This window comes from Triturus cristatus, chromosome 5_2, assembly GCF_964204655.1.
Source record: "Triturus cristatus chromosome 5_2, aTriCri1.1, whole genome shotgun sequence".
Classification (NCBI taxonomy): Eukaryota; Metazoa; Chordata; class Amphibia; order Caudata; family Salamandridae; genus Triturus; species Triturus cristatus.
In genome coordinates this window covers 532121144-532148935 of record NC_140588.1, presented here as the reverse complement: position 1 = coordinate 532148935, position 27792 = coordinate 532121144, and the positions used below count along the sequence as shown (strand labels likewise).

At 49.7% G+C, this 27792-nt stretch overlaps 1 protein-coding gene across 2 annotated transcripts in view; it reads left to right on the top strand.

Moving 5' to 3' along the window:
• PDCD6IP (programmed cell death 6 interacting protein) overlaps nucleotides 1-27792 on the top strand; it is a 450822-nt gene that overhangs the window by 370194 nt on the left and 52836 nt on the right. For both annotated transcript variants that reach the window (XM_085607570.1, XM_085607569.1), the window contains exon 16: nucleotides 14890-15031. In XM_085607570.1, coding sequence (XP_085463696.1) covers nucleotides 14890-15031 — 142 coding nt within the window. The remainder of the gene's footprint in view (nucleotides 1-14889; nucleotides 15032-27792) is intronic.

Sequence of the window (27792 nt, the reverse complement as noted above, 5' to 3'; positions counted from 1 at the left end):
AAGAGTACAATCCACTTCCTACTTAATTAAGAAAAAATCCGTCTTCCAACTTTCTTCCTACAGATAAACGCGCCAGCTCGAGAGCTCTGCACTTGTTGCTTTTGAAGTGCTCAACAAACTTTTACAATTGTCAGTACAATGACTTGCAGAAAGTCAGATCAACTCTTTGGATCATATGGGAATGCTAACAAAGTTTCTGACCTTTCAAAGTGGGGCATACCCCTTAGGATTACAGCAAGCAAAGATTACAGCCATAAAAGTTTGGCAGACCTCTCTGAAGCAATGTACAATCTAACACACCAGAGGCAAGGTCGCAACGGATGGTCTCCTTGCTGGGGAGCAGCTTGCAGACCTCAGTAAAGCAGTAACTTGTCAATCAACACACACCTTTCTGAAACATTACTGCTTTGATGTCCAGAAGATATCTGAGACAATAGTAAGTCTAGCTGTATTGTGCAGTCTGTTTAACTAAGGTAAGCCCAGTGACTACTTCTTAATAATATGCTGTACAGGTATTGTTATGGTACTCGATATTCAAGCTTCTGAATCAATGAAAGATAAAATGTTGGAGAAGAAAAAAGGTACTTACTCTATGTATAGGTCTCCAACTTTATTTTTCATAGATTCACATGTGACCCACCCACTTGCCTGTTAATAAGGCTTTTGTACTTGCTGTATGTTAAATAGCTATGAAAATCTGAGAAGCTCATTCTCTGTAGCAAATTGGAGCTGTGGGTATCGTCATCTTGTTGTCTAGAGTTCAGGTCACATATTCGGGGGAAAGGGCTGCATGTAGCATATGGGTGTTTTCTGTGTTATTGGAGTGTATACACCCTAACATTGAAAATACCTTTAGAAGTTGACATTGACAACCAAGAATTCACAGCCTGAGGACGGAGAATATTCAAGCATGTGAATCTATGAAAGATACTAAAATTGGAGTACTTCAGTTACAGAGCTTGTTTTTCTTCCTAATTTATGTAGACATGTGATACCCACCCTTCCCCCAGGCCAAGAAGGATAAAACTTTGACAAAGTGCCATCATTATATTGCTTTGAAGCAGGTGCCATTTAATGGTAAACAAGCATTGGCAAAGCCATCAGGTCTGCCGTTGGCTGCCAACCTTTTGGCTTTGCCAGTAGTTGTTTTCTTTTGTAATGGTTTTTGTAAAAATCCTTATAAGAAAAACTATTACGCAAATGTCTGCCTGACTTTCCCTTGGGTGGCCATCTTGAAATGTTAATTTCTAAGAAGGTTTTTACAAATGTTGACAAACCTGTATGCATAGCCAGGCATGTGCCACAAAACTTAGAATTGTATGTTTGTGTGCAGGTATAGAGGTATACGTGGCCATCTGTGAAATGTGTTTACTAACGTAAACAAAATTACACCGTCACCTGAGCATGCATTTGTGCACTCACATCTCTTTGGATAGTTTGTATAAAGTGAAATAAGTTGAAAGATGGCTGTCCATATGTGTGGATGCATGCGCATCAGTGGCCTTTTTAAAGTTTTAATTTATAAATTTATGCTTGCAATGTGTGCATATGACAAGCCACCAACAGTGTAGGGGAACATCTGGCCCTCACGAATATTGAATTGGCCAAATGCCCAAATAGATTTATTTTATCAAAAAGCTCACATTGCCACATTAGCCCCTTGCGGGGAGGGGGGGGGGGGGTAGGGGGGTTGCAACTTTTTGTGTGTATGTGCACCTTGTGCAAGAGCAACAGTAAAGTTAACCTATGACTGGAGGGAACTGACCCATCACACATTATGCATGCTGTAGTGTAATGTGATTGACAGACCAGTGGCAAAGTAGAGCTGGTTGAAAGCCACTGTAAGCAAGTATATCTGAAAGAAACAGTTAGTCATTCCTTACCTTAGAATTACTCCCAGGTGTCAGACAGGATCCAGAAAGTTTTTTGTCAGCAGTACCCCTGCGCGTCATAAGGTGGCATCAGTCGACTCCGCGTTCGGCGTCGTGATTGCCGGGATGATGTTGCGGTAGCTACATAGACACAGCCCTCGCGCTGACGTCAGTTCTTTATTTTTCCGCGCCAGCAGAGCGCAGATCGGAGAGAGTGGTACCTCCAGTCACTTTTTGCCAGGCTTTTTTTCTCGACTGATGTCGGTGATGGATCCGCACTGCGTGTGCCTCTACTGCCTGGAGCGCGACCATGACCCAAGTCGTGCTCCGACTGCCGAACCATGGCCCTGAAGTCTTTGCAGGAGCGGTTCCGAAAGCTCCTCGAGGCCTGGCAGTTGGCTCCGCGTCGCTCAAGGTCCCGGTCGCGTGGGAGGTCGAGGGACCGATCAGAGTCATCATCACTCCTCTTCCAAGTCTTCGCACTCGAGGTCAGGTAAGTCAAAGCATAAGAAGTCGCTCTTAGACTTCCCCTAGTCTGTCTACTGACGCTACGAAGGGTGCGGGTGATGCCCTTCCCGTGGCTCCGTGTGCGGAGCCTACAGGGTCGACTCTGGCCTTCCCTCCCTTCCTGGGACTGGGAGCGACCCCTACCCAGCTTCGTCAATTTTACGAAGCGATGCATGCCATCTTTGGGCAGCCCGACTCCGCAGGTGTATCTTCGGGCCCCGCAGACTTGGCTGGGGGTCCTAGGCCTTCAGCCACGGCACCGTGGGGCTTCCTTGGATCCAGGCCTGGATCCGGATCGGTGCCGGTCGACCACGTTACACCTCCAACGGCGCCGATTTCACCAGCACCACGTCCGCAGCCGATGCCAGCTGGACCCCCAGCCGGATTCGATCACGGCTTCTGCCCCGATGTGGACACTGAGCCGGATCCGGCACCAACCGATGCCGGATCTGGCACCGATTGGTACTTTTGTGCCTGGGTTCCACCCTGGCCGTTTTCAGCCAGATTGGCAGCCAGAGGAGGGTGAGGAAGACTGGGAGGAGTCTCGTGACCTTTTAACAGACCAGTTGGATTATGATCCAGACTGGAGAGAGGAACTGGGGGATGCCAGTGGTCTGGATACGTCCCCAGACCTAGGCGTAGGGCAGCCGAGGCTCTCCACCTTGAGCTACCTACGGTGGCAGTCAGGACTAACCTCCTGACAGAGGTGCTTCAGCCGGCAGCGACCTCCTTGGAGCCCCTGCTGCCGTTCAATGAAGCCCTAACAGACATCCTTTTGGCCACCTGGTCCAGGCTCAACACAGAGGCTCCTGTGGATAGGAAGATTGCTCGATGCCACTGCCCAGCCCCGGACTACCCCACTTTCCTCTCCCAACACCCCACCCCTGAGAGCTTTGTGGTCCAAGCCTTCCCTAATGCTCCACCTGACAGGGAATCCAAAAAGCTGGACCAACTTGGGAAGATGATCTTTTCTTCGTGCAGCTTGGGACTGCGTTCGGTAAACACCGCATGTCTGTTGGGCCGTTATTCCCACTCTGTGTGGGATATGGTGGCGCAAGTGCTGCCTCAGTGCCCAGAGGAGGCCCGGGTCGTGCTCTCCCGTGCAGTTGCCGAGCGGAGAGTCGCAGCAAAGTTTACCATCTGCTGTGGACTGGACACCGCTGGGTAGGACGATTTCAACGTCGGTAGCCCTTCGACGCTACACCTGGCTGAGGTCGACTGGTTTTTCTGGGGATGTCTAGAACACCCTGATGGACCTGCCTTTTGATGGCCGTCACCCGTTCGGCGACAAAGCAGACAGTGCGCTAGAGTGCTTCAAGGACTCTCTGGCTACAGCCAAGTCCTTGGGCCTCTCCCCCACATGCCCTGCAATGTCTGCTTTTCACCCATTTCATGGCTATGGAAGGGGTGCCTCACCACGTTCCTTCCAGGGCCACAGGCCGGCGCAAGCTGTTCAGCCCCAGCACAGCCAGGGACATGGGAACCACCGCCGTGGTTCTGGGGGCCAGCGGGCGTGCCAGTCCACCACCGCCCCCTCTGCAGCAGCCTCCAAACTCGACTAATTCGACTTTTCAGGCCCATCGCAAGCCAGTGGGTGGCAGAATTTGCCATCATATCCCCTACTGGCGTACCATCACGTCGGACAGGTGGGTTTTGCAGATAGTCCAAAGGGGCTACTTCCTCCCCTTCGAGACTACACCCTCAGCCATGGGGATCATCTGGCCCTTCTCCGATAGGAAGTTACGGCTCTCTTGGCCAATGGCGCCATGAAACGAGTTCCTGCCCCAGAAGTAGGTCGTGGTTGCTATTCCCAGTACTTTCTGGTGCCCAAGAAGGACAAGGGCTTGCGTCCTATCTTGGATCTCAGGAACGTCAACCGCTTCCTCTGGAAGGAGAAGTTCAAAATGTTGACCCTGACTCGGATGTTGTCTGCCCTTGACCCTGCAGACAGGATGTTACCGTTGGACTTGCAGGACGCTTATTGTCACATCCCTATCCTGCTAGCCCACCGGCGTTACCTGCGGTTCACGGTAGGCCACGAGCACTTTGTTTACCATGCTCCCTTTTGACCTTACCAGCACCCCTTGGGTGTTAACGAAAGGGATGGCGGTGGTCGCAGTTCATTTGCACAGATCAGGGGTTCCAGTCCTCCCCTATCTCGACGACTGGTTGTTGAAGGCGGGCATGCCCCAGGCAGTCGTCTCCCACCTCCAGACTACGGCCGACTTACTGCATTCGCTGGGGTTCTCCATCAGTGTGCCGAAGTCACACCTGACTCCCTCTCAGAAGCTCCTCTTCATCAGTGCGGTTCTGGACCGGATGCAGTTCCGGGTCTATCCTCCCGAACTGCGAGTCTGGGATATTCAGGCTATGATTCTGATCTTTCAGCCTCTATCCCGGGTTTTGATCAGGATGACCCTCCGGCTACTGGGCCTGATGGCCTCCTGCATCCCCCTGGTGGATCATGCCAGATGGCATATGCAGTGGGACCTGAAGTTCCAGTGGGCACAGTGTTGGAAAGGCGTTCTCCGGGGGGCTTCGGAATACGTTCCGGACCACCCTTCGACCCACCTCGCCCAGAGTTAGGCTGAGCAAGAGCGGGGAGGCCCTTCCTGGAAGGGTCTCGTTCCTAGGATCGCACACGGTGAGCTTGCACTCTCGGACAGAGGAACACCACACAATAGTTCTTCGTAAGACAGTACTTTATCGTTAACCTTTTAGGGACCTTTATGATCCGAAATGCAGGTATTGAGCAGCGCCACAAGCGGCGATAATTTCGTGATGGGGGTAGCGGGACAGTCTCTGAGTTCAGTGTCTCTGCGGAGTATCCTTCGCACAGCTCTCAATCCTCGAGCTGGGGGATGTTGGTTCTCTTGACAATTTCTGCCGATTCTTCTAGAGGAGAGTGCCGCGAGTCACTCAGCAGGCACAGGTGGTTTCGGAGTCAGGGAGCCGCGACGGCGTCAGCAGGGCTCAGATGGTTCAGAGTTCGGGGAGCCGCGACAGCGTCAGCAGGGCTCAGATGGTTCAGAGTTCGGGGAGCGTTCTTCCGTTCAGGGATCGATCGAGCCGCGACCAGGTCAGCAGGGCTCTCGTAGGTCCAGGTCTTCTCTGCCTCCCGTCCCTTCAGCACCCCTTGTTATACTCCCCCTCCTCTTTGAAGTCCGGAGTCCTCGCGGAGAGGGGTCTTGGTGCCTGGGGGCGGTGTGTCGGGACTTCCTGTCGCTCGGCCCTTTGATCTGTTCAGGTGGTTCTGGGAGGGACTCGAGGCGCCCGCTCACCAGGGGCCTGGTGGCCGATCGAAACCCTCCTTGGGGAGGAGACCAGAGGTGTGACAGGGACGGCGTCTCCTGGTCTGGCTTGGGGGCTTCTCGCTCTCTCGGCCGGGCACGCGTGGTAGGGTCTTGGGTGTTGCTGGGGCCTTGGCCGGCCATCGGGTTGTTGGGCCATGGTGGCCGGAAGTCGGTGACATCGGGGATTAGGTGCGGTTGCGGGGTGGCTGAGGCCGGTCTCATACGTGCCCCCCCCAGCTGAAAGGCGGGGAGAACTACCCATCCACTTGGGGGTTCTCCTCGCTGAAGCGGAAGAATCGGGACAGGCCGTCCGCGTTGGCGTGGTCAGTCCCGGGTCGATGCTCCACAGTGAAGTCCATCCCCTGGAGGGAGATTGACCATCGTAGCAGCTTGGGGTTTTCTCCTCTCATCTGCATCAGCCACCGCAAGGGTCGATGATCCGTTTGAACCCGGAAGTGGGTTCCGAACAGGTAGGGCCGTAGGTTTTTGAGGGCCCAGACTACTGCGAAGGTCTCTCTTTCAATGGTGCTCCACCGCTGTTCTCGAGGTAGCAACCTTCGGCTGATGAAGGCTATGGGCTGATCGATGCCCTCGTCGTTGAACTGTGAGAGGCCTGCCCCGATGCCGTGCTCTGAGGCGTCTGTCTGGACCACAAACTCCTGAGAGTAGTTGGGGGGGGGGGGGGGCTGGGGCTTTGAGTACCGGAGCGGTACATATAGCGGCTTTCAAGGCGTCGAACGCTTTTTGGCACGGGGGAGTCCATTGTATTTTCTTCGGGTGTTTTTTGGAGGTTAACTCTGTGAGGGGGCCTGCGATGCTGCCATAGTTCTTAATGAACCTCCGGTAGTAACCGGTGAGGCCCAGGAAGGCCCGGACTTCCGTTTAGGTGGTTGGGGGTTCCCAGGACAAGATTGCGTCGATCTTCGGCTGGAGGGGGGGCGACATGCCCACTTCCCACCTGGTGCCCCAGATAGATCACTGAGCCTTGTCCCATTTGACATTTACTGGCTTTGATGGTTAGGCCGGCCTGGCGCAGGGCCAGCAGTACTTGCCGGAGGTGCTGGAGGTGCTCGCTCCACTGGGAGCTGAATACTGCTATGTCGTCTAGGTACGCTGCGCTGAACCCCTCCAGCCCGGCCAGGACCCTGTTCACCAGCCGCTGGAAGGTGGCCGGGGCATTCTTCATTCTAAACGGCATCACCCTGAAGCGGTAGTGCCCATCCAGGGTGGAGAAGGCGGAGCGCTCCTTGGCTCCCTCAGTGAGCGCAATCTGCCAGTATCCACAGGTTAGGTCGAAAGTGCTCAGGTATCGAGCGGCCCGAGGCGGTCGATGAGCTCGTCTGCGCGGGGAATAGGGTGAGCGTCCCCTCGGGTGACCGCATTGAGTCCCCGGTAGTCCACACAGAACCTCAGCTCGGGGGTGACACCAGGGGCCGCCGCTTTCGGAACCAGGACTACCGGGCTGGCCCAGGGGCTGTCGGAGGGTTCCATCACCCCGAGGGCCAACATCTTGGTTACTTCGGTCTGGATGCAAGTACGGACCCGATCAGGGACCAGGTAGGCTCGGTGTCTCACTGGCGGGCTGTCGCCGGTGTCTACGTTGTGGACACACCAGTCGGTGACACTAGGGGTTAGGGAGAAGAGGTCGGTGAATTGTCTTAGTAGCCGGCGGCAGTCGTTTGACTGTTGGGGGGTGAGGGTGGTTGACAGTCTCACCCCCTCTACGGAGCCATCTGTCTCTTTAGCACACAGGGGGTCTGGAAGGGGGCTCTGTGTCTTCTTCAGTCCCATCGTCGGTGGCCAGGAGCAAACTCAACTCCGTCCTCACAAAGTGGGGTTTGAGGCGGTTCACGTGGAGGACCCGGAGGGGGTTCCGTGGGGACTGCACATCAACGAGATATGTGACTTGGCTCTTCCGCTCGACCACCTTGAAGGGGCCAGTCCACTTGTCTTGGAGGGCGCAGGGTTTCACCGGGGCCATGACCCAGACTTGTTGGCCAGGCTGAAACTCGACCAGCGTGGCATTCTGGTCATACCAGCGCCCCATCTCTTCTTGGCTAGCCTCGAGGTTTGCCTCGGCGAGTTCTCGGAATTTCCGGGTCTGGTTGCGAAGCGCCAGGATATAGCGGAACACGTCAGGAGGGGTCCCCCGGAGAGTCGTTTCCCAGCCCTCCTTGACCAGGCTCAGGGGCCCCCAGACGGGGTGTCCGTACAGTAATTCGAACGGGCTGAACCCCAGAGATTTTTGGGGAACCTCCCGGTAGGCGAACAGGAGGCACGGGAGGAGGACGTCCCATCTCCGGCGTAGGGGTTCTTCAAGGCCCATGATCATCCCCTTCAGGGTCCTGTTAAATCGCTCGACTAGGCCATTCCCTTGGGGGTGGTAGGGGGTGGTGAACTTGTATGAAACCCCGCACTGCGGCCATAGGGACCTCATGTATTTGGAGATAAAGTTCGAGCCACGATCACTCACGACTTCGCGAGGGAACCCCACGCGGGAGAAGATCCCCATCAAGGCCCGGCCTACCACAGGGGCCATCACGGTGCGGAGGGGAATGGCCTCGGGCTAGCGGGTGGCATGGTCCACCAGGACGAGGATGAATCGGTGGCCCTGGGCGGTCTTGGGATCCAGGGGTCCCACGATGTCGATCCCCACCCGCTCAAAAGGGGTACTAACCACGGGGAAGGGTTGTAGCGGAGCCTTGCGCTTCCCCCCACTCTTTCCGCTGGCCTGGCATGTGAGGCATGCCTTGCAGTGGGTCTCCACATTCGCTCGCATCTTGGGCCAATAGAAGTGGGTAACTAGTCGCTGGTAGGTCTTGTCTTGGCCTAAGTGTCCTGCCAGGGGTACATCATGGGCTAAGCCCAGGAGGAGACTTCGGAAGCGCAGGGGTACCACCAGTACTCGGGCCGATCCCAGCTCGGCCGACTTCTGTTCGCTGTACAGGAGGCCGTTTTCCCAATATATCCAGTGTGTGCCGGACTGGTCGCCTGCTGCCTGGGCTTCGGCCTGCTGTCGGGGTCCAATGAGGGAAGGGCAGGTGGCCTGTTCCTGGCAGAATTCTTCTCGGGAGGGGCCTCCCTCGCAGTGCCACTGGGCCATCTCGGGCAGGTCCCCGAGCTCGGTCAGGGGTTCGGGATCTGGATGCACTGACCCATTATCGTGAACGGTTTCTTCTTCCGGAAGAGGGTCGTCGGGCTCGGGTAGTGCGTCACGGACCTCGGGGACGACGACTGTGTTCAGCGGCATGGCCTCAACTCCCTCGGAGGAAGGCAATCGGGCAGTCATAGAGCGCGTGGTGGCGCATACCCATTCGGGTAGGCCCATCATCTCTAGATGGGCTCGTCGTTCCACTTGTCCCCACGGGTAGCTCTCAAGGTCGTTGCCCAGGAGGCAGTCTACGGGTTGGGAGGTTCGGACGGCCACCCTCAATTTACCGGTGAGACCCCCCCCCCATTCGAAGGGTACCAGGGCCATTCGGCATAGGCTCTCGGAATTGTCCGAAGATATGACTGGACAGAAGGCGTCGGGCAGGATCTGGTCTTCGGAGACCAGGTGGCAGTGGACCGCTGTGACACTCGCCCCGGTGTCGCGGAGGCCCTCGACGCGGTGACCGTTGACCGTCACCTGCTGTCGGTACTTCTTCGTGTTGGCGGGTAGGGGTGTTCCGGGGACCATCTCTCGGTCCCCTAGGGAGACCAGGGCCATGGCGGCTGGTTCCCACTCTTAGGAATCTTCCATCTCTTCTCCTAGGGCTACGGAGGCCATTTGTCGAGCCGGAGGGGTTGTCGTTGCGGGTCGTTGGTACATGGAACACTGGGGGTCACTGGCATAGTATCCGGTCTGTTGGCAGCGGAAACAGGTGATCTTGACTCGGGGTCCCGACCTCCCCGGTGGCCCGGTGCTGGCTGGAGGTGGGGCTGGAAAGTGCGGAGGTTGGCCTCTGGGGGGACTGTGCTAGGAGCCCCCCGGGAAGTCCCTCGGTCGGCCTTGGTTCCCTCCGCTCCTCTGGCGGGGGGGTCCCTGACTGTGGCGACCGTAGTCTCCCACAGGACCCCGGGAGGCCCGGGTGTTCATCCATTGGTCAGCCTCGACGGCCAGTTTTCGCGGGTCAGGAGGTGCTGGCGTAACTCCACAAAGCAATTGGCGGATAAGTGTTCCCACGCGATTAGATCGAACAACTCCTCAAAGGTGGAGACCTTGCTGCCCTTGATCCACCCGTCCAAGGCCCGGCTGTAAAAGTTCACGTACTCTACCCATGTGTTACCGGTTATCTTCTTGCAGTCTCGAAACCGTTGCCGGTACATCTCGGGGGTGAGCCCATACCTGGCTACTAGGGCCTCTTTCATGTGGCTGTAGGAGTTCAGCACCGTGGAGGGCAGGTCCAGCAGGGTATCTCTCCCCTCGCTCAGGAACCGGCCCCATAAACCAGACCCCCAGTCTTTCTGCGGAACTCGGTGGGAGGTCATGGCAACTTCGTAGTTCTTGAACCATTGCTGGATGGCGTCGTTTTTGTAGTATTCCTTCACCACATCCTTGGGGATGTGGACCTTTGGTTCCACGGTGGAGGAGGATGGTTGATTTCCCGAGGGTCTGGACTCCTCACTTTTAGCCTTGAGCTCGATCTCCTTCAGGCTGCGTTCGTGTTCTAGTTGGAGTTTTCTTTCTTCGTGTTCTCTTTTTCCTCAAGTTCTCCTTGTAGGCGTAATTGTTCTACCGCCAACTTTTTCTTGGCCAGTTTTAGCTCCCCCTCGATTTTCAGTTTCGCTAGTTCTAGTTCGTGGTTGCGGCCCCTTTCTCGGTCTGCTAGTTCCTCCGGGGATAGGCCCCCTTCTGGGGCGCTGCTCCTTACCGGGATGCTTCGTGGTTCGGTTGGCGGCTCTCTTTCTGTTTGGGCCAGGGAAGCTCCTGCCTCGACCCAGGTCTTCAATGCTCCCTGGAAATCTTCTTTCGTGCTTAATCCGGTGGTAGCGATTCCAAGGTCTTTGCAGAATTGTTTTAATTCTCGGTGCGTATAATATTCCAACTGATCCTCTCGGAATGTCGAGCTTGTGTTGGTACCTGCGGCACCTAGGGAGGTTTCTCCTTCCATCTCTTTCCGGTAGTGCGTCAGCCGTTTACTGCACGATCTCTAGGTGTCGGCTCGGATCCCGTCGTCTGCCACCAAATGTTGGAAAGGCGTTCTCCGGGGGGCTTCGGAATACGTTCCGGACCACCCTTCGACCCACCTCGCCCAGAGTTAGGCCGAGCAAGAGCGGGGAGGCCCTTCCTGGAAGGGTCTCGTTCCTAGGATCGCACACGCTAAGCTTGCACTCTCGGACAGAGGGACACGACACAGTAGTTCTTCGTAAGACAGTACTTTATCGATAACCTTTTAGGGACCTTTATGATCCGAAATGCAGGTATTGAGCAGCGCCACAAGCGGCTATAATTTCGTGATGGGGGTAGCGGGACAGTCTCTGAGTTCAGTGTCTCTGCGGAGTATCCTTCGCACAGCTCTCAATCCTCGAGCTGGGGGATGTTGGTTCTCTTGACAATTTCTGTCGATTCTTCTAGAGGAGAGTGCCGCGAGTCACTCAGCAGGCACCGGTGGTTTCGGAGTCGAGGAGCCGCGACGGCGTCAGCAGGGCTCAGATGGTTCAGAGTTCGGGGAGCCGCGACGGTGTCAGCAGGGCTCAGATGGTTCAGAGTTCGGGGAGCCACGACAGCGTCAGCAGGGCTCAGATGGTTCAGAGTTCGGGGAGCGTTCTTCCGTTCAGGGATCGATCGAGCCGCGACCAGGTCAGCAGGGCTCTCGTAGGTCCAGGTCTTCTCTGCCTCCCGTCCCTTCCCCCCCCCTCTTTGAAGTCCAGAGTCCTCGCGGAGAGGGGTCTTGGTGCCTGGGGGCGGTGTGTCGGGACTTCCTGTCGCTCGGCCCCTTGATCTGTTCAGGTGGTTCTGGGAGGGACTCCAGACGCCCAGCAGGCGAGGCGCCCGCTCACCGGGGGCCTGGTGGCCGATCGAAACCCTCCTTGGGGAGGAGACCAGAGGTGTGACAGGGACGGCGTCTCCTGGTCTGGCTTGGGGGCTTCTCGCTCTCTCGGCCGGGCATGCGTGGTAGGGTCTTGGGTGTTGCTGGGGCCTTGGCCGGCCATTGGGTTGTTGGGCCATGGTGGCCGGAAGTCGGTGACATCGGGGATTAGGTGCGGTTGCGGGGTGGCTGGCTGGACGGCAGGGCCCACGCCACGAGGCCGGTCTCACACACAGCATCAGGGGAACCTGTTCGATTGCGTCCAGATCTCGGAGAGCACTGAACGCCAACTGCAGTGGTGGCTCACGAATGAGGATTGTGTCGACGGCAGATCCCGCTCTCTTCCTCAACCAGAGTTCATGGTGGTGACTGATGCATCACTTCTGGGATGGGGCGGCCATATGAGGGAGGCGGAGATCAGAGGCCTCTGGTCTCCGGCGGTGTCTGGGCTCCATATCAACCTTCTTGCACTTTGGGTGATTTGTCTTGGAATCAAGGCATTCCTTCTCTCTGTCCGGGGAAGAGTAGTGCTGGTGTTCATGGACAACATCACCGCCATGTGGTACTGCAACAAACAGGGTGGGGTGGGGTCGTGGACTTTGTCAAGAGGCTCTCCGTCTCTGGACATGGCTGGTACATGGTGGTTCAACACCTGGCAGGTTCTCTGAACGCCAGGGCAGCCGCAGGTGCATGATGGATCACAAATGGCGTCTTCACTCGGAGGTGGTGCAAGGTCTCTTTCAACAGTGGGGAGAGCCTTCGGTAGATCTATTCGTCACCGAAGAGAACGCGCAATGTCAGCAATTCTGCACGTATGAATTACCAAGGCGGGACTCGCTAGGCTACGATTTTCATCACAAGTGGAGTTGCGGTCTTCTATACACCTTTCCGCCTATGCCACTTCTTCCCAGAGTGCTAAAGATCAAGCGCGACCGGGTCCAAGTCATTCTTGTGGCTCCAGATTGGGCACGAAGAATCTGGTATGCGAGCTGCACAACATGGCCATCAATCCTCCGATTCGACTGCCTCTTCGGCAGCAGCAGGGGACAGGCCTCCACCCGCACCTGTCCAGCCTCCACCTCCTTGCCTGGAGATTGAGCAGCGGTAGTTGACGTCATTTGACCTGCTTCCCGAAGTCTGCGATGTTATCTTGGCAGCCAGGCGTCCCTCCATTAAGATGGTATACGCCTGAAGATGCCACAAATTTGTGGCATGATGCACAGCAAAGGCTGTGGATCCCCTTTCCTCCCCTCTTTCTGAGGCCCTCTTGTTCCTCCTTTCTTTGGCCCAGCAGGGCTCTGCTTTGGGCATTCTTAAGGGATACCTCTCGGCCATTTCGCCTTCCTTATGCTTCCTGATCAGCCTTCTCTGTTCAAGTCCCCTGTTGTAAAAGATACCTTAAGGGCATTACTCATCTTTTTCCTCCCGTTCCCTTCGTAATGCCTCAGTGGGACTTGAACTTGGTTCTTACCCATCTTATGTGTGCTCCTTTTGAGCCGCTACATAACTGTCCTCTCAGACTTCTCACTCTGAAAACTGCCTTTCTGGTGGCCATCACCTCTGCACGCAGCCTCCCTTTCTGGCTATTCATCTGGACAAGGTCATCCTCAGAACTAGACCTTCCTTTCTTCACAAGTTGGTTACTTCCTTCCACATTGGCCAAACTATCACTTTGCCCACCTTCTTTCCGCCTCCTTCGAAAGAGGAAGAGAGGCTCCACCGTCTGGATCCAAAACGTGCGCTTTCCTTCTATTTGGATCGCACCAAACAATTCCGGGTGGATGACCAAACTCTTTGTTGGTTACGTGGGTGCTAAGAAAGGTCGGGCCGTTCACAAACGGACCATCTCCAGGTGGGTCGTTCTGTGCATCAAAGCCTGCTATTTTTTGGCAAAGAAGGAGCCTCCAGTGGGGCTGCGCGCCCATTCCACCTGGGCGACAGCAGCTACTACTGCTTTGGGACAAGGAGTCCCCCTAAATGACATCGCTGCACACGTTCACCAAACACTACTGCCTGGACAGTCCAGTCCGCAGAGACGGCTTCTTTGACCGTTCTGTTCTCCATGACTTTTTGGTGTGAACTTGGTTCGCAGACCCACCTCCAGGGTTGGTATTGCTGGAATATCTATTCTAAGGTAAGGAATCTATAACTAACTGTTTCTTTCAGATGAACAAGTTACTTGCCTTCGGTAACAATATATCTGTAAGAAACCTAGGTTAGTTACAGATTCCTTACCTCCCCACCCATCCTCTCCGTTCTGCGAACTGACTTCTAGGGTTAAGTACTTCCTTTCAGGGTCCTAGTTTTGTGCACCAGGGGTCAGTGTCTTGCATGTTTCTCTGCTTCTGGTGTGGAAAGTCTTGTACAGAACTGACGTTGGTGCGCAAGGTCGGCGTCTATGTAGCTGCCGCAACGTCATCCCGGAGACCACAACGCCAACGATTAACGCGGCGTCTACCGACACCACCTTCCGACGCGCAGGGGTACTGCTGACGAAAAACGTACCGGATCCAGCCTGACGCCTGGGGATAATTCTAAGGGAAGCAATCTATAACTAACCTATGTTTCTAACAGATATATCATTACTGAAGGTAAGTTACTTGTTCATTATGCATATAATTTTAGTGAAATCAAAAGGTCTTGACTAATGCCAGACTTAAACAGGCGCTTGTAGTTGCACAGCCCCGGTATGTGTCAGACACACTCAACAAGGATATGTACCAGTGCAAAATAAGAACAAGAAGCTATTTATCAGGAATCATGTGCCTGTTTCTTGGTTTTAACCTCCACAAAGACTAAAGCTGCATGAACAAAGTGATGGCTAGCAAATTACCGTAGCCTACATGTTTTCCTCAATATTAAAGGATCGATACAAATGTCCAAGTGCTTCTTACAGTGTTAATATGTAACAGACAGTGAGTTTGTTCTAATGCTATTTTCTTATCCTGTAATCATACAGTAATCCCTCTGGTATCTCAGTGGTAGTGAAAGTTGATGAGTTTAGTTATTGATATGGCTTTAACATGCTTTTCTCTTTGTTTGTTTAGTGGATATAACATTAATTTGTTTTCACTGGCACAGTGCTGTGTATTAGTTAAAGTAGCATTGTTCAGTTTTAGTCAGAAGCTTGTGCATTCCTTCCTTTGTAGATTATTTTCAAAGGATTTTAATAGCATTAAATTGACCCATTTTTTGTTTGTGAAAAAGGGACTTGCAGCAAAGCATTGCACGACAACCCAGTGCTCCTGCCATTCCATTGCCAGCATATCAGAGTGGCCCAGAAAGTGGAGGTGCTCTTGCCACAAGTACAGCATCAAGTATTCCAACACCAGCACCAAGGACTGTATTTGTAAGTACATCAAGTGATTGCCATCAAGTACCTGTTCTGTCCAAAATTTGCATTGAGAAGTGTCACATATATGGCGAAATACATTACTGTTTGAAATCCTTTGAGTCTTATTAGATCCAGAAATAATCAAGCTACTTTTTCAAACGCTAAAATGTATTTGTTTATGGACTTGGTGCCAAATGCTAAGGAACCTCTTTTTTGAAGCACAATTTGAGTAACATCTGTAGATTAATAAAATAAAGACCAAGGGCCGTATTTAGATTGTGGCAGAAAGTATACTCCTATGCATACCATCATTTTAAAACTGGAAAGTGGGAGTTTTTGAAAAAAAATAATTGGGAGAATGTATTTTCTTCATTAACTTATGTTGAAGCAGGAGAAATTTTAGGTGAGAGACCGCTAAAATGTAGTAATTTGTTTACTTTAGCAATCGTGAGTCTCCTGCCTGAAACAGTTCTGCGGGCATGTATGTACTCTAACACAGAATACCCAAGCACACACAGGGAAGTACACTATTCAAGTATATAGTTCAGTATAATGATTTTATTCCAGATTTGAGGTGTATGTCATAGATGGTTTTATTCTTTGCACAGACCTAGAACAATTAGTTAATGTTGATTTCTTCAGTACAGGCAGGCAGCCGACACGTGTTTCGTCTGAACACTGTTGTGGAATAAGAAAATTTGTGAAGTACTGCTCAAGGGCCTAGAAAATCACTCGGAGAGACCCTTGTATTATGTAGCAGGGTCGAAAACTGTCGACCTTGGTAAGTCTCAATAGTGTCTGTCGAGATTAAAACAGTGGAAAGTAATGCGGGAAGTTTCAATAGGCAGCGTATCGGGCACAGACATCGGGAGACCGCCTCTTAACACGAGGCTTATCAAGGTCCTGCGCTGCCTATTGAAACTTCCAGCATTACTTTCCACTGCTTTAAACTCGACAGACACTATTGAGACTTATGAAGGTCGACCGTTTTCAACCTGCTCAGAGACTGCTACATACAGCACGTTAATACAAGGGTCTTTCTGAGTAATATTTTCCAGACCCTTGAGCTGGACTGCACACATTTTCTTACATGCAGCCTTGAGAAGGTCTTTGGATGAAACACGAGTCAGCTGCCTGCTTGTCTGTCCTGAAGACAACGTTATTAACGAATTGTTCTATGTCTGCGCAAAGAACAAAAACATCTATAACACATACCTCAAGTCTGGAATAAGAAGATTATATTGAACTACATACTTAAATAGTGGACTTCTCTGTGTGTGCTTTGGTATTCTATGTATTGTTTATTGCCGGCCTGTGTTCCGGCTACTACACCCCAGGTGGCGGGGTGTTCTACCAAGAGAGCACCACATCAAGACAATTTTCTGGCATTTTTATTGACATAACCTTAATTTATCTGTGCATCTTTTCATGTGCGAAGTAGTGTGGCTTAACCACCATTGTTTTGTGTATCATGTATGTACTCTTATCTAAACATGATCGATATTGTGTCTGCCGTATTACTTGTGCCATAGGCAATTATGCACTTGTATTATGACGAATGGGACATCTGCCATGTTTTATAAAGGTTGTTCTGTCCGCCAAACTCTAAATAAGGCCTTTGGGTCTAGTTATGTATTTGTTCCAAGTGCATGAGGGATGAGGACATGCCAGATTGGAGCACTTACAACATTGAAATTAAGCACAAGAAGACAGGCATAGCATCATTAAGAATGAGAAAAATAAGTTACATGCATAGTCGACAAGACTTTTGAAGAACATTTTGGGAAACCATCGGTTCCATTGGCACAATCATTTTTTTAAATAAAATTAATCATGAATTTTCCATGTCATATGTGTGCTGACCTTTGATGTGGCCAGCATTCTCATTGTTTAAGGGGTAGAACTATTTGCTGTTCTTTTTAAGGGATGTGGCACAGATTATTAATGGCAAAGAATTTGATTAGCAAGCTTTTACTCCGTATGGAACTGGTAACTAAGAAAATCTATAAATATTGGGAGTGACTACCGCACCCAGTCAGCTTTGCTATGTTGTTCTAGAAGACGGGTGTGGCTTTTGGATATAGAGATTATATATTGCTTTTCCATCCATGGGATTGGAGGAAAGGAGAGTGAGGAGGATGGTAATGCCATCTACAATTTGCAAACCTATCAAGATGTTTAAAGTTATTAATTAAAAAGGTGTCAACAGTATTTGTTGCTAATCTGGAAGGGCGAATTTGTCAGTGATGGAAAGTGATTGACATAGGACGTTGCGATTTTTGTTACGGAGTCATCTTTCAGGGTGGTGGTAGAGAATATTTGCTTGTTGGCAAGTGACAATTGGATTTTCCTTCATAGATTGGTGCGCTGTGAGGTTGCTCATCTGCCATTAGTGAGGAAGACCGAAGTATAATGAAAAAGTTGTTTTACCATTTAAGCAGCTAGTTTCTTAATGCGAATAGTGGTTACCATGGTTATTTAGATCCCTTCCATCTGGCTACTCCTAGACATTTTAGATTCTCTTTATCAGTTAGAGGGGAGCACTATGCTTGTGTAATTCTGGATTATTTTATGCTGTCCTACTTAGCAAAAAATGTATTCAACAATTTTTCCTAAAGTTTCTACTATGTGTGGCAGGTTGGCAATCTCTTGATACCGTGCTAGTCTTAGTTGACATTAATCAAGGTTGATGGCATACCTATCACAGGTTTTGAATATTGGACACCAAAGATAATGGTAATTAAGATAATTATATGTGCTCTTTGATGGGAAGCTATAACGCTGCTGTTTTGAAAGCTGTAGCCTTTTTAAGCCGAATAATCTGAAGTTAAAGGAAAACTTAAAAGCCACCATGCACTTTTGAAAAAAACAGAACAGAGGCACAATCAGCTATTTCTGTTCATGAGCATGTTGATTATCACTTTAAGTTTTTGTCCACCTCTACCAGTGGACCACAGTTCATTAAAGATAAAGATGCGGAATACAGTTATGAATTGCGATGTTGATTTAGGTCTCTTGACAGGAACCTGGGTGAAGTTAAAAGGTATAACTGCGCCTAGTGTCTTGCAGACATCAATTTGTCATTCAACATTAACCACAGTGACATCTATAAAGCTCTTCAGCAGTGATGAACCTGAAGTGTCTGATGAATACAGGCCCTAATCCCCTAATGATGGGGTGGCCATTTTGAGGTATATTTAAAGCTTGAAAAAGATTTTGACATCCATATTAAAATGCAGTTTGTCTGGAAATTGCTTCTCTTTTTCGAAAGCTCTTCATTCCATTTACTCGTGATGGATGTCTTTTAAGAGCCTGACTTCTTAATAATCAAAGAAACTTAGCTACACTTTCTCCCCAAAGCAATCTGACAAAAAGGGCAGGTTCCCAATCTAAGCACTGTCCACGTGGATGTGTCATGTTCCTCCTGATAGGATGATCATCATAGTTGCTGGAAGTTCTTGGAAAACATGTTTCTTTCTAGTGTTCAGTGCTCGCAGTGGAATAGACCACATGAGCAGACTGGTTCCTTATCAGGGTATCACAGCAGAAGGACAGTGATGACTGCACCAATCTTATCCAGATATCAGTGATATAACTTGTACAAGCTGTAGATACTGTTAAATCGTCCGACACATATGGGTCAGCAGGGATCGAAAAAGTCAGTTCAGTTCTCTCACTCACTCACTCCATTTCAGAACCAACTGTCACTAGTGTGTACACAGTAAGTGGAGAGTATAAGAGGCTGAAACTTTCCTGTTTAAGGAGGAAGGTCCTCACCCACCCATTGGGTGACATGCTTCATCATCGATCCCTCCTTGCGCTTTCCCAGTGGGTTTTTTAGGTGCAGGCTACTACCCATTTACTATTATGGTGAGCTTAGGGGGAATATTTTGATTAATACATTGCTATGCCAGTGGACCTTGCTCTGTCCCTCCTCTTCCTCACAAGACACATTGTTCTAGGCTGCTGCATGTGGTCTTGGATTCCCTTGGTGATGTCCCCTCACCCAGCAGGGAGATTTGCAAGCCTTGGCCCAGAATCCTGGTCACTGGAAGAATTCTTGCAGAGCTTCCACTCCTCACACAGTCTGTCTGGCTGCATAGGAGATTACATTTATTGGGGTCGCAACCTCCCCTTATAGTCCATTTGCAGACACCAAATGTGACGTTTTATGTTGGGGTTCTGCTTCTTTTGAAGTATCTACTTGGTTGTTCCTGCTTTCTCTTGAACGCAGTCTGTCACAGCAGGGATGTATCTGAAGCAGACAGTCCCACAACACAGGCCATGGCAGTGACTAGAATTCACACCTGGATGTCTGACACGGTTGTGTGCATCAAAAGGTTTCTCCAGGCCTCCCACCCCTACTCTTCATGATTCTCTTATCAGCCTTCCCGGAGACTTACTGAGATGTGCCCTGGACCATACCTTGTGACCTCTCACTGAATCAAAGTGCACCCTTTGAAGGGTATAGGGAAAGCCTGGTCCTCCCCTCCCCAGTGTGTGTCCCACCCAGCTTACAGGACTGCAGCAATTTACAAATGTGTCTTGTGGGAGATGGGAGGGGGGACCTACCTACCTCCACTCCATGTTTCACCATCCAGGCCTTGGTCTCACAAAATGGAACCCAGGACCCTCCATGTATTGTATCATCCACAGACAGACAGATGCACACAGACACACACACTTCCCTGCCCCTCAGGGCACTCCTACATAGACTGCACAGTACTGTATCCTCCATGTACTGTACCACTCATAGGCACACATACATTCAGCATATGCATTTAACATGCTTGCACTGCACCCTCCATGTATTGCACCACAACATTTACCCATACAACCAGCATGTGTACCTATTGTGCGCACACAGCACTACATTCTTCAGGTGCTGTACCACTCTCCGGCACATGCACCTCTAGCAAATGCATGTACATAACGCAACACACAGCAACACACCTAAAATCACCTTACATGTATCCACCTATCGTCCGTGGAACAAACTCAATTTTTAACACTTAGAAACACAACTTCCATCCAATACAGATGTAGGCACAATACATTCCGTTCAAAAACTATGAGTGGGTGCAGTAAGCTTTGCTTTTCCTATCCTAATACCACTAAGGACAACTAAACATGACAAAAGAAAACAGGCACCTTGGAGAAATACAGATATAAAAGAGATGAAACAGCAAATTAGAAAGCGGCAACACACCTGGCTCAAAATAAAAACAAAGGAAGACAAACTTCACCTACAGAAACTTAACAGATTATGCAAGTCAGCAATCAAAAAAGCTAAAAAATAAAAAAAAAAAAAAACTATTCAGACACAATTCAAAATGCTAAATGTGCTAATAAAGAATTGTATAAAATTCTCACTAAATTTCGTAAACTAAATTGCCTAGCAGTACCTCATCCAATTATTCAAGAATTCACAGACAAACTGGCAAATCATTACGTTAGACTCCTATTTTAAGCAAAGGAAAAGCACCAACAGTTTTCTCAAAAAAAGAACCTCCAAGCGTAGGCCAACAAATACCATTCACAGTATTCATGGATCTGGTCCAAGCACAAACCTTCAAGTAAATTCTTCTAACTACCTCTGCTGCCACACCAGTAAGAGGAATCATCAACAATTCATTAACTTTGGAAATCTTTCCAGAAGACCTTAAAAAGTTATACATACACCCAGTACTAAAGAAAACAAACCTGGATACGCTTAACCCCGACAACTACAGATCAATTACAAATAGACCTTTGCTGGGCTAACTGATAGAAAGAGCAGCATTCACACACATGTCACAATTCATTGAAGATAATTCCATACTTTCAGACTTCCAAACAGGATTCCGTCCAGGAAAAAGCACAGAATCTGCCCTCGTTGCCATCTGGAATGACTTTAAGAACACAGTTGACCGGAATAGGGTTACTGCATACATCTCTTGAACCTCTCAGCTGCCTTTGACACAGTTGACCATGACACTCTAATAAAAAGACTCTATGAAGCTAGCATAGAGGGCAATAGATCATATCCTACCTTCAAAACAGAACAAATGTCATCCATACCCCCCCCCCCCTTTCTCTTCCAAATCGTACTACACAAAAGCAGTGGTCCCTCAAGGCTCTATCATCACACCCATGCTTTTGAACATCTACATGTAGTCATTACCATCACTGATCAACTAATTTCACCTCATTGCTATAACTATGCAGATGACACACAAATACTCCTTAAACTGGAAAGCCCCAAAGAAATTGGAAATTCGCAAATTTTAAGCTGCCTCAGAGCCGTTGATCAGTGGATGACATGGAGCAATCTCAAATTGGATGCTTCCAAAACGGAAATGCTCACATGTGATGAATGGAAAAATTGTGACCCCCCCCCCTCACCGCCTGGCCTACTGATCTGGGAACAACGCCTAAAGTATCGAAGGAAGTATGAAACCTCAGAATTACCATGGACTCCAGGCTATCAGTGAATGCCCAAGAGGACAACCTAGCAAGATCAAGCTTCATTACTATAAAAACTCTGCGACGCATCTTCCACCACCTGCGATTTCCACACAGGGTCCAGGCTGCTGTCTCTCTTCTACTCTCTAAACTTGATTACGCCAATAGCCTCTAGCAAGGATTATCTTTACCTACCATGAAAAGACTAAAACAGATTCAGAACTCTGCTGCCAGACTACTCCTACATGTTAAGCCACAAGACCACATCTCCCCTGTCTTGTAGACCCTACATTGGTTACTGGTTGCCAGAAGATCCACATTCAAGTTGCTTTGTATCAGCCATAAAGCGATAAATGGAGCAGAGTCCCTCATCAGAAATCAAATCACTAAATACATTCAACAAAGGAACCTCCGTTCTAGATTGGCACCTTGCCTCAAAATCACACAATACAAGAAAAAAACATAGGTGGCGCACATCCTTCTCTGTTCAAGCAGCCAAACTATGGAACTCTTTACCTCCAAACATAAGATCTACAGATAACTATCTTAACTTCAGAAGAGTACTCAAGAGTTGGCTCTTCCCCACATAACCACCATACTCAAAAATAAATGTACATCATATCCCTGTGTAGATGACTGGACTGCCACGCTAATGCTGCTATTTAAAAATCGCTGCCGCTTGCTGTAATTGCTGCCGAGCTCTTACCCTTTTTAAAATATTGGAATCTGTTGTGCTTTTAATTGTATAAATACACCTTTCTGCTTCCCCAATGCCCGCATTGCTTGCACATTAAAATTTGTTCAGCACTACTCACCATTTGGGTGTTTATCTCGCTGCCTCACTCCCGACCGCCATTTTGGGTGTGGGTCTGAGACGCTCCCAAGACGCTTCCGGGGCTGCGCTCTAGTCTGAACTAGCGCTCCTTGCCACATGCTATTTAGGGGCCATGATGGTCGCGCGCAGCGTCGCGCTGGAGGAGCGCCAGAGGAAAGCCCGTCTGTGCCCGTCCGGGTCAGGACGGGCCCAGGGGCCACCCCCCCTTGCCGACCACGGGTATATTCGCCCGCTACCCTTCGAACTCTTAGCACAGGTAACACTGTGTTAGATGGGATAACCCTTGCCAAATTACGGTCTGAAGCCTTGCTGCAGGGAGAGGACGTTCTCACTCATACCAGGACATAAGGCCTTATAATCGCAACGTTAAATACTCGCTCTCTGCACAAGCATCACTTAGAGGTTTTTTCACTTTTGGCTGAGGGCGAGATAGACATTCTTGCACTTTCAGAGACATGGCTGGGCACATCATCAACACCGGATGTTTTAGCAGCCCTGCTCCCCGACTTTGGTATAATCGCCCTAAGGACAGCAGAGGGGGAGGTGTGGCCATTTTGTTTAAAAAGAGTCTCAAGGTGACACAGATCATAGCAGAAAATTGTGATTGTGCTGAACTGCTAGGGATAAAAATATCACTTAAATCCTCATGCATCCTGCTGTTGCTAGTATATCTCCCACCCCAGAGCTCACCTGATTTTAATGATATCTTTTTTTAACTGCTGACAGACTTGGTCTCTAGATACAAGTCCCTCATAGTGGTAGGTGATTTCAATTACCATTGGGATAAGGTTCCCAGGGGGCCCACTGAGACAGAGTTTGAAACTAATCTCTCTGCTCTTAACTTACAACAACTTGTAATGGGCCCCACCCACGTGAAGGGCCATACTCTTGACCTTGTCTGGTCCTCCCTGTCCCACATGGAAATTATTGAAGTTAGCCCTTGCATCTGGTCAGACCATTCTCTGATCAAGTGCTGGGTTCCGGGAGATCCTTTGTCAGCTGTTGCAAAACAAATGCGGAGGAAAGTTCGGTCTTGGAAAAAGATTGAGGCCGACTCTTTAATCTCGACTCTGCTCTCCTCTCTCCCCCCCCCCCCCCCCTCCTCCCCCCCCATGACGACGCAGACTAACCTGGACTCGTACACTACGACCCTGATGACCTGGATCCGGTCTGCTCTAGATAAGCTCGCTCCTGAGCGACTGGAGATGACCCGAAAAAAAGGAAAGGGAGCTCCATGGTTTGACGCCTCACTTAAGGAAAAGAAGGTAGCCCTCCGCAAGGCGGAACGTAGGTGGACACTCAATTACTGTCCAGCAGAGTCATTAACTTTTAAGTCACTTCTTGCCAGTTATAAGAGGGATATCCTGGCGAGGAAATCCGCCTTTTATGAAAACAGAATTAGGGAGGCCACAAACAAACAAAGGGAGACCTTTGTGATTTTAAGGGAACTCACGTAGCTAGGCGACAAAAGTCTTGCAGGAGACCAACCCGACTGTGATACCTTTCAAGGCTTCTTCCTTCAGAAGGTACAGGATATCCTGACGGATATTGCCACGCTCTCAGCTGGATTGTCTTTGCCATCCTGCTCAGATAGTCAGCTGCAAATTGGGACCTTGAATAGCTTCCCATATATTGATGGAAAGCGACTGGCGGAGCTTGACGGCCATGTTAAATCAGGCTCCAGCACAGATCCCTGTCCCCCGAAAATTTTCAAATTGCCCTTGCCTGGTATTCAGCCTCAGCTGCTGCACTTACTGAATGCCTCACTAGAAGCGGGCTACCTTCCAGCCCAGCTGAAGGAAGCCAGAGTCTCCCCACTCCTCAAGAAAGCGGGAGACGATGCTAAGATACTGAAAAACTATAGGCCTATCTCCCAGCTGCCACTTCTGAGTAAAATCTTAGAAAAACACGTCCTGAACACCTTAGCCAGCTATCTGGAGAAACACCATCTACTCCATGCCAGGCAGGCTGGTTTCCGGCCACAGCATAGTACAGAACTGGTTATGGCTACGGTTACCGATGAGTTGAGAGTCAGAGCAGACAAGAAACAGCCATGCGCTCTGATTCTTCTAGCACGGTCGGCAGCATTTGATACGGTCAGCCATACCATCTTGCTGGACCAGATCGCTAAGCTGGGTATAACAGGACAGGCGTTCAAGTGGTTAGAATCCTTCCTGTCTGGATGCACTCAGAGGGTCCAGAGGGGGGGGATCAGCTTTCTGGGATCAGGGAGGTGACATGGGGTGTGCCCCAGGGGTCTGCTCTATCCCCCTTACTTTTTAACATCTACTTACAACCTCTGATGAAGGAGCTTACGCGTAGGAATTGCGAAATCTTTAATTATGCTGATGATACTCAGCTGCTGGTGCAGCTGAAAGAAACAAGGCAAGCCCAGGAATCAGTGAGGAATTTGCTCCGATTCACGGTCAATTGGATGACCAACAACCTCCTGAAGGTGAATGCTGAGAAAACTGAGGTACTGGTGCTCACCAACCAGGCCAATCCCTGGGGTGATCTGTATTGGCCCCCAGAATTAGGTAAAACTCCCACTCCTGGGACCGTGGTGAAGAGCCTTGGTCTAAAGATTGATGCGGATCTTACCATGGCCCCTCAAGTCTCGGCTGTGGTGGGCTCCTGCACGGCCGTAATGAGGCAATTACGCAAGCTGATCCCTATTCTCTCAGCCTCCACCTTACAAACCATCGTTTCAGCGACTGTCATCTCGAGGCTGGACTACGGCAACGCTCTGTATCTCGGCTTGCCACAGAAGCTGCTGAGGAAGCTGCAGGTCGTGCAGAACGACGCAGCCAGATTGATTTTCTCCCTACCGAGAAACTCACATGCAACCCCACTCCTCTGGAAGCTGCACTGGCTGCCTGTGAAGTTCAGGGTTCAGTTCAAATGTCTCTGTGTAGCCCATAAGGCACTCTTTGGCAACGCCCCAGAGTACATTAAGCAGCGCCTGAGGAAGTATGTTCCCGGCAGAACCTTGCGCTCAGGTTATGCCTCCAATCTGACTCAACCCAGATTTAAATTAAAAACTAAAGGAGGCAGTGCCCTTTCAGTGATTCTTCCACAACTTTGGAATGAGCTACCGGCCAGTCTGAAGGAAGATTCACAGCTACTTTCCTTCAGGAAAAAATTCAAGACGCACCTTTTTAAAAAGGCAATATTCCCGGCTTAATTAGAGATGGCAGAGGGTATCGAGGTGACAGTATGCTATGTTCTTTCTGTTGAGCGCTTAGAGACCGGCGGTGATAGGCGCTATATAAAAACCTTATAACATAACATAACATATGTATGTTCCTAGATATGTGTATTCCTTTGTATACATGTATATAGTAATTATGTTTATAAATATATAGATATTCGTTAAGTCTGCTTAACAAATGTACATATTACATATGGTTATATTATTCTGTGTTTAACTTGTATATAGGCCACTGCATAAGTAAGTAAATGTTATCATAACTATCTACCATTGGTTCACTATTGAATTATTAAAAGGAAAAGAAAAGTTCTCCAGTATTGAATCTTTCATAGATTCACATGCTTGTATCTTCCCCGTCGTCATGGTGGGAGTCTCGTTGTAGTTAGAAAAGAAGTACCATAGACGTACATAGAAACTACCAAAAGGAATGAAAAACTTTGACATTAGTCAGCATCTTTATGTCGCTTCATACTTCGAACAATCAGATCATCCCTAGACCTCAACTCCCCAGTCAGAGCCATCAGACTTCTAACCGCACGTCGTGTTTAAGGGAGTCTCCCTGATCTCTGCTCAGTTTGTCAGTGAGTGAACTTTTGACCCTGCTTTTATTCACCTCAAGGTATTGTTTTCTACCTTCTTTACTTCAAAGATGTCTAAGGGTCTAAGAACAGGCTTTTCAAGCCCTGTAGATCCTATGGAAAGATGAGGCTTTTTTTCTGAATATCCACATAAAGTCTACCTTTATTGCCTTTATCCTAAACATACAGCCAAAGACTGTAAGTACTGTAGAACCGTTTCAGCAAAAACTCTTAAGGTTAGAGAGGCCTGATTGTTGTTTTGAGGTTCAGGCTGGTGCAGTTTAAAATCCTTCACTGTACTTACTATCCTCGTACACACCTGTATGCATGGGGAAAGTGCCAGTCGGCGTCATGCGTAAGGGGTTGTCAACAGAAGGGCACCTTTTTTTATATCCTGTGGAAGTGTCTGGAGATCAGTCCCTTCTGGACGAAGGTCACGGACACCATGTCTAGGGTAGTGGGGAAGACGGTTCCGATGGACCCGAAGTAGCTTTGGTTGATGATAAAAGGGGACACTGCTTGGTCAAGATATGTGGAAATATGGTTGGCCCTGGCTGCGGGTGTAGCAAAACGAAATATTGCATGGGGGTGGGGGGCGCAGACACTCCCGCGGTGGGAGTACTGGAGGCGGACCTTGATTGGTGCCAGAGGGCAGAAGAGACTGTATATAAAAGTAGGGGGGTGCACTAAAAAATGGAAGGTGTGGGTGCCCTGGCAGAAATACAGAGAAACTGGAGCACTCATGGAGGGGTAGATGTGTTGATGATTGCGGATTGTCCCTGTGGTTCCCCAATGAGCATTTTCTTGTTAACGCTTGTATTCTTTCATGTGTTATGTAAACATTGTTTTTGTACTGGATGGTCTCATGAGCATTGTTAATAAAAAAGATTACCAGATTGTTATGGCTCCAGAAAAAGAAATCAAAATCAGAATCTGGATCTGATGTTGAAGAGAGCCCTGGGCCATCCTCAGTTGAGAGGAAGTTTAAACATGAGGGTTCTACCTCATTAAAGGCTTTTTTAAAGAAATTAAAGGCAGAGAAATCCTCCACTACCCGAAAGACAGCCATTAAGCCTAAGGAATCAGGCCTGAAGAAATCATCTGCTGCCTCTGTCTGTCACACCTCTCAAACATGCTTCCTCGATGAAGAAGGCATAGTCGACGGACCAGTCGTCGAGAACTTCATCTAAATCTCCTACTTATGTGGCAACGACTTCGTTGATGGCCGTGGTGACAGCATCGTTGACTAGCACGGTGACGACAATTTAATCGTCGATGGCTTTAGCGCCGAAATACGCTGTGTCTACGACTTCGTCGACGGGAACTCCATCGACGTCGGTGTTCAAATCACCCTCTTGGCCAGTATCAAAGACGATCACTATCAGGCGTCCTCTGTTGTCGACGGATCAAAAACAGGATAGTAAAAGTCTCCATTTGGTTCCAAAATCACCAGTATTGTCACCTTTACCCAAGATTTTACCATTTCTTCCCTTTCACCTTCTTGATACGGAGGAATCGGGGGGATGAAAGTCTTTTTAGTCCCGCTTACAGTCCCTCAAAACTCAGTCAAATGCCAGGACACTGATGAGGAAGCGCAAGGACAATCGGAATATATGGCAGGGGATTATTCATTTTCAGGTCGCTCTCAGGCCCAACGTTATGACTCTTTTCAAGAGCACTATCCTTATGAGGCTTATGAAGAGCGTCG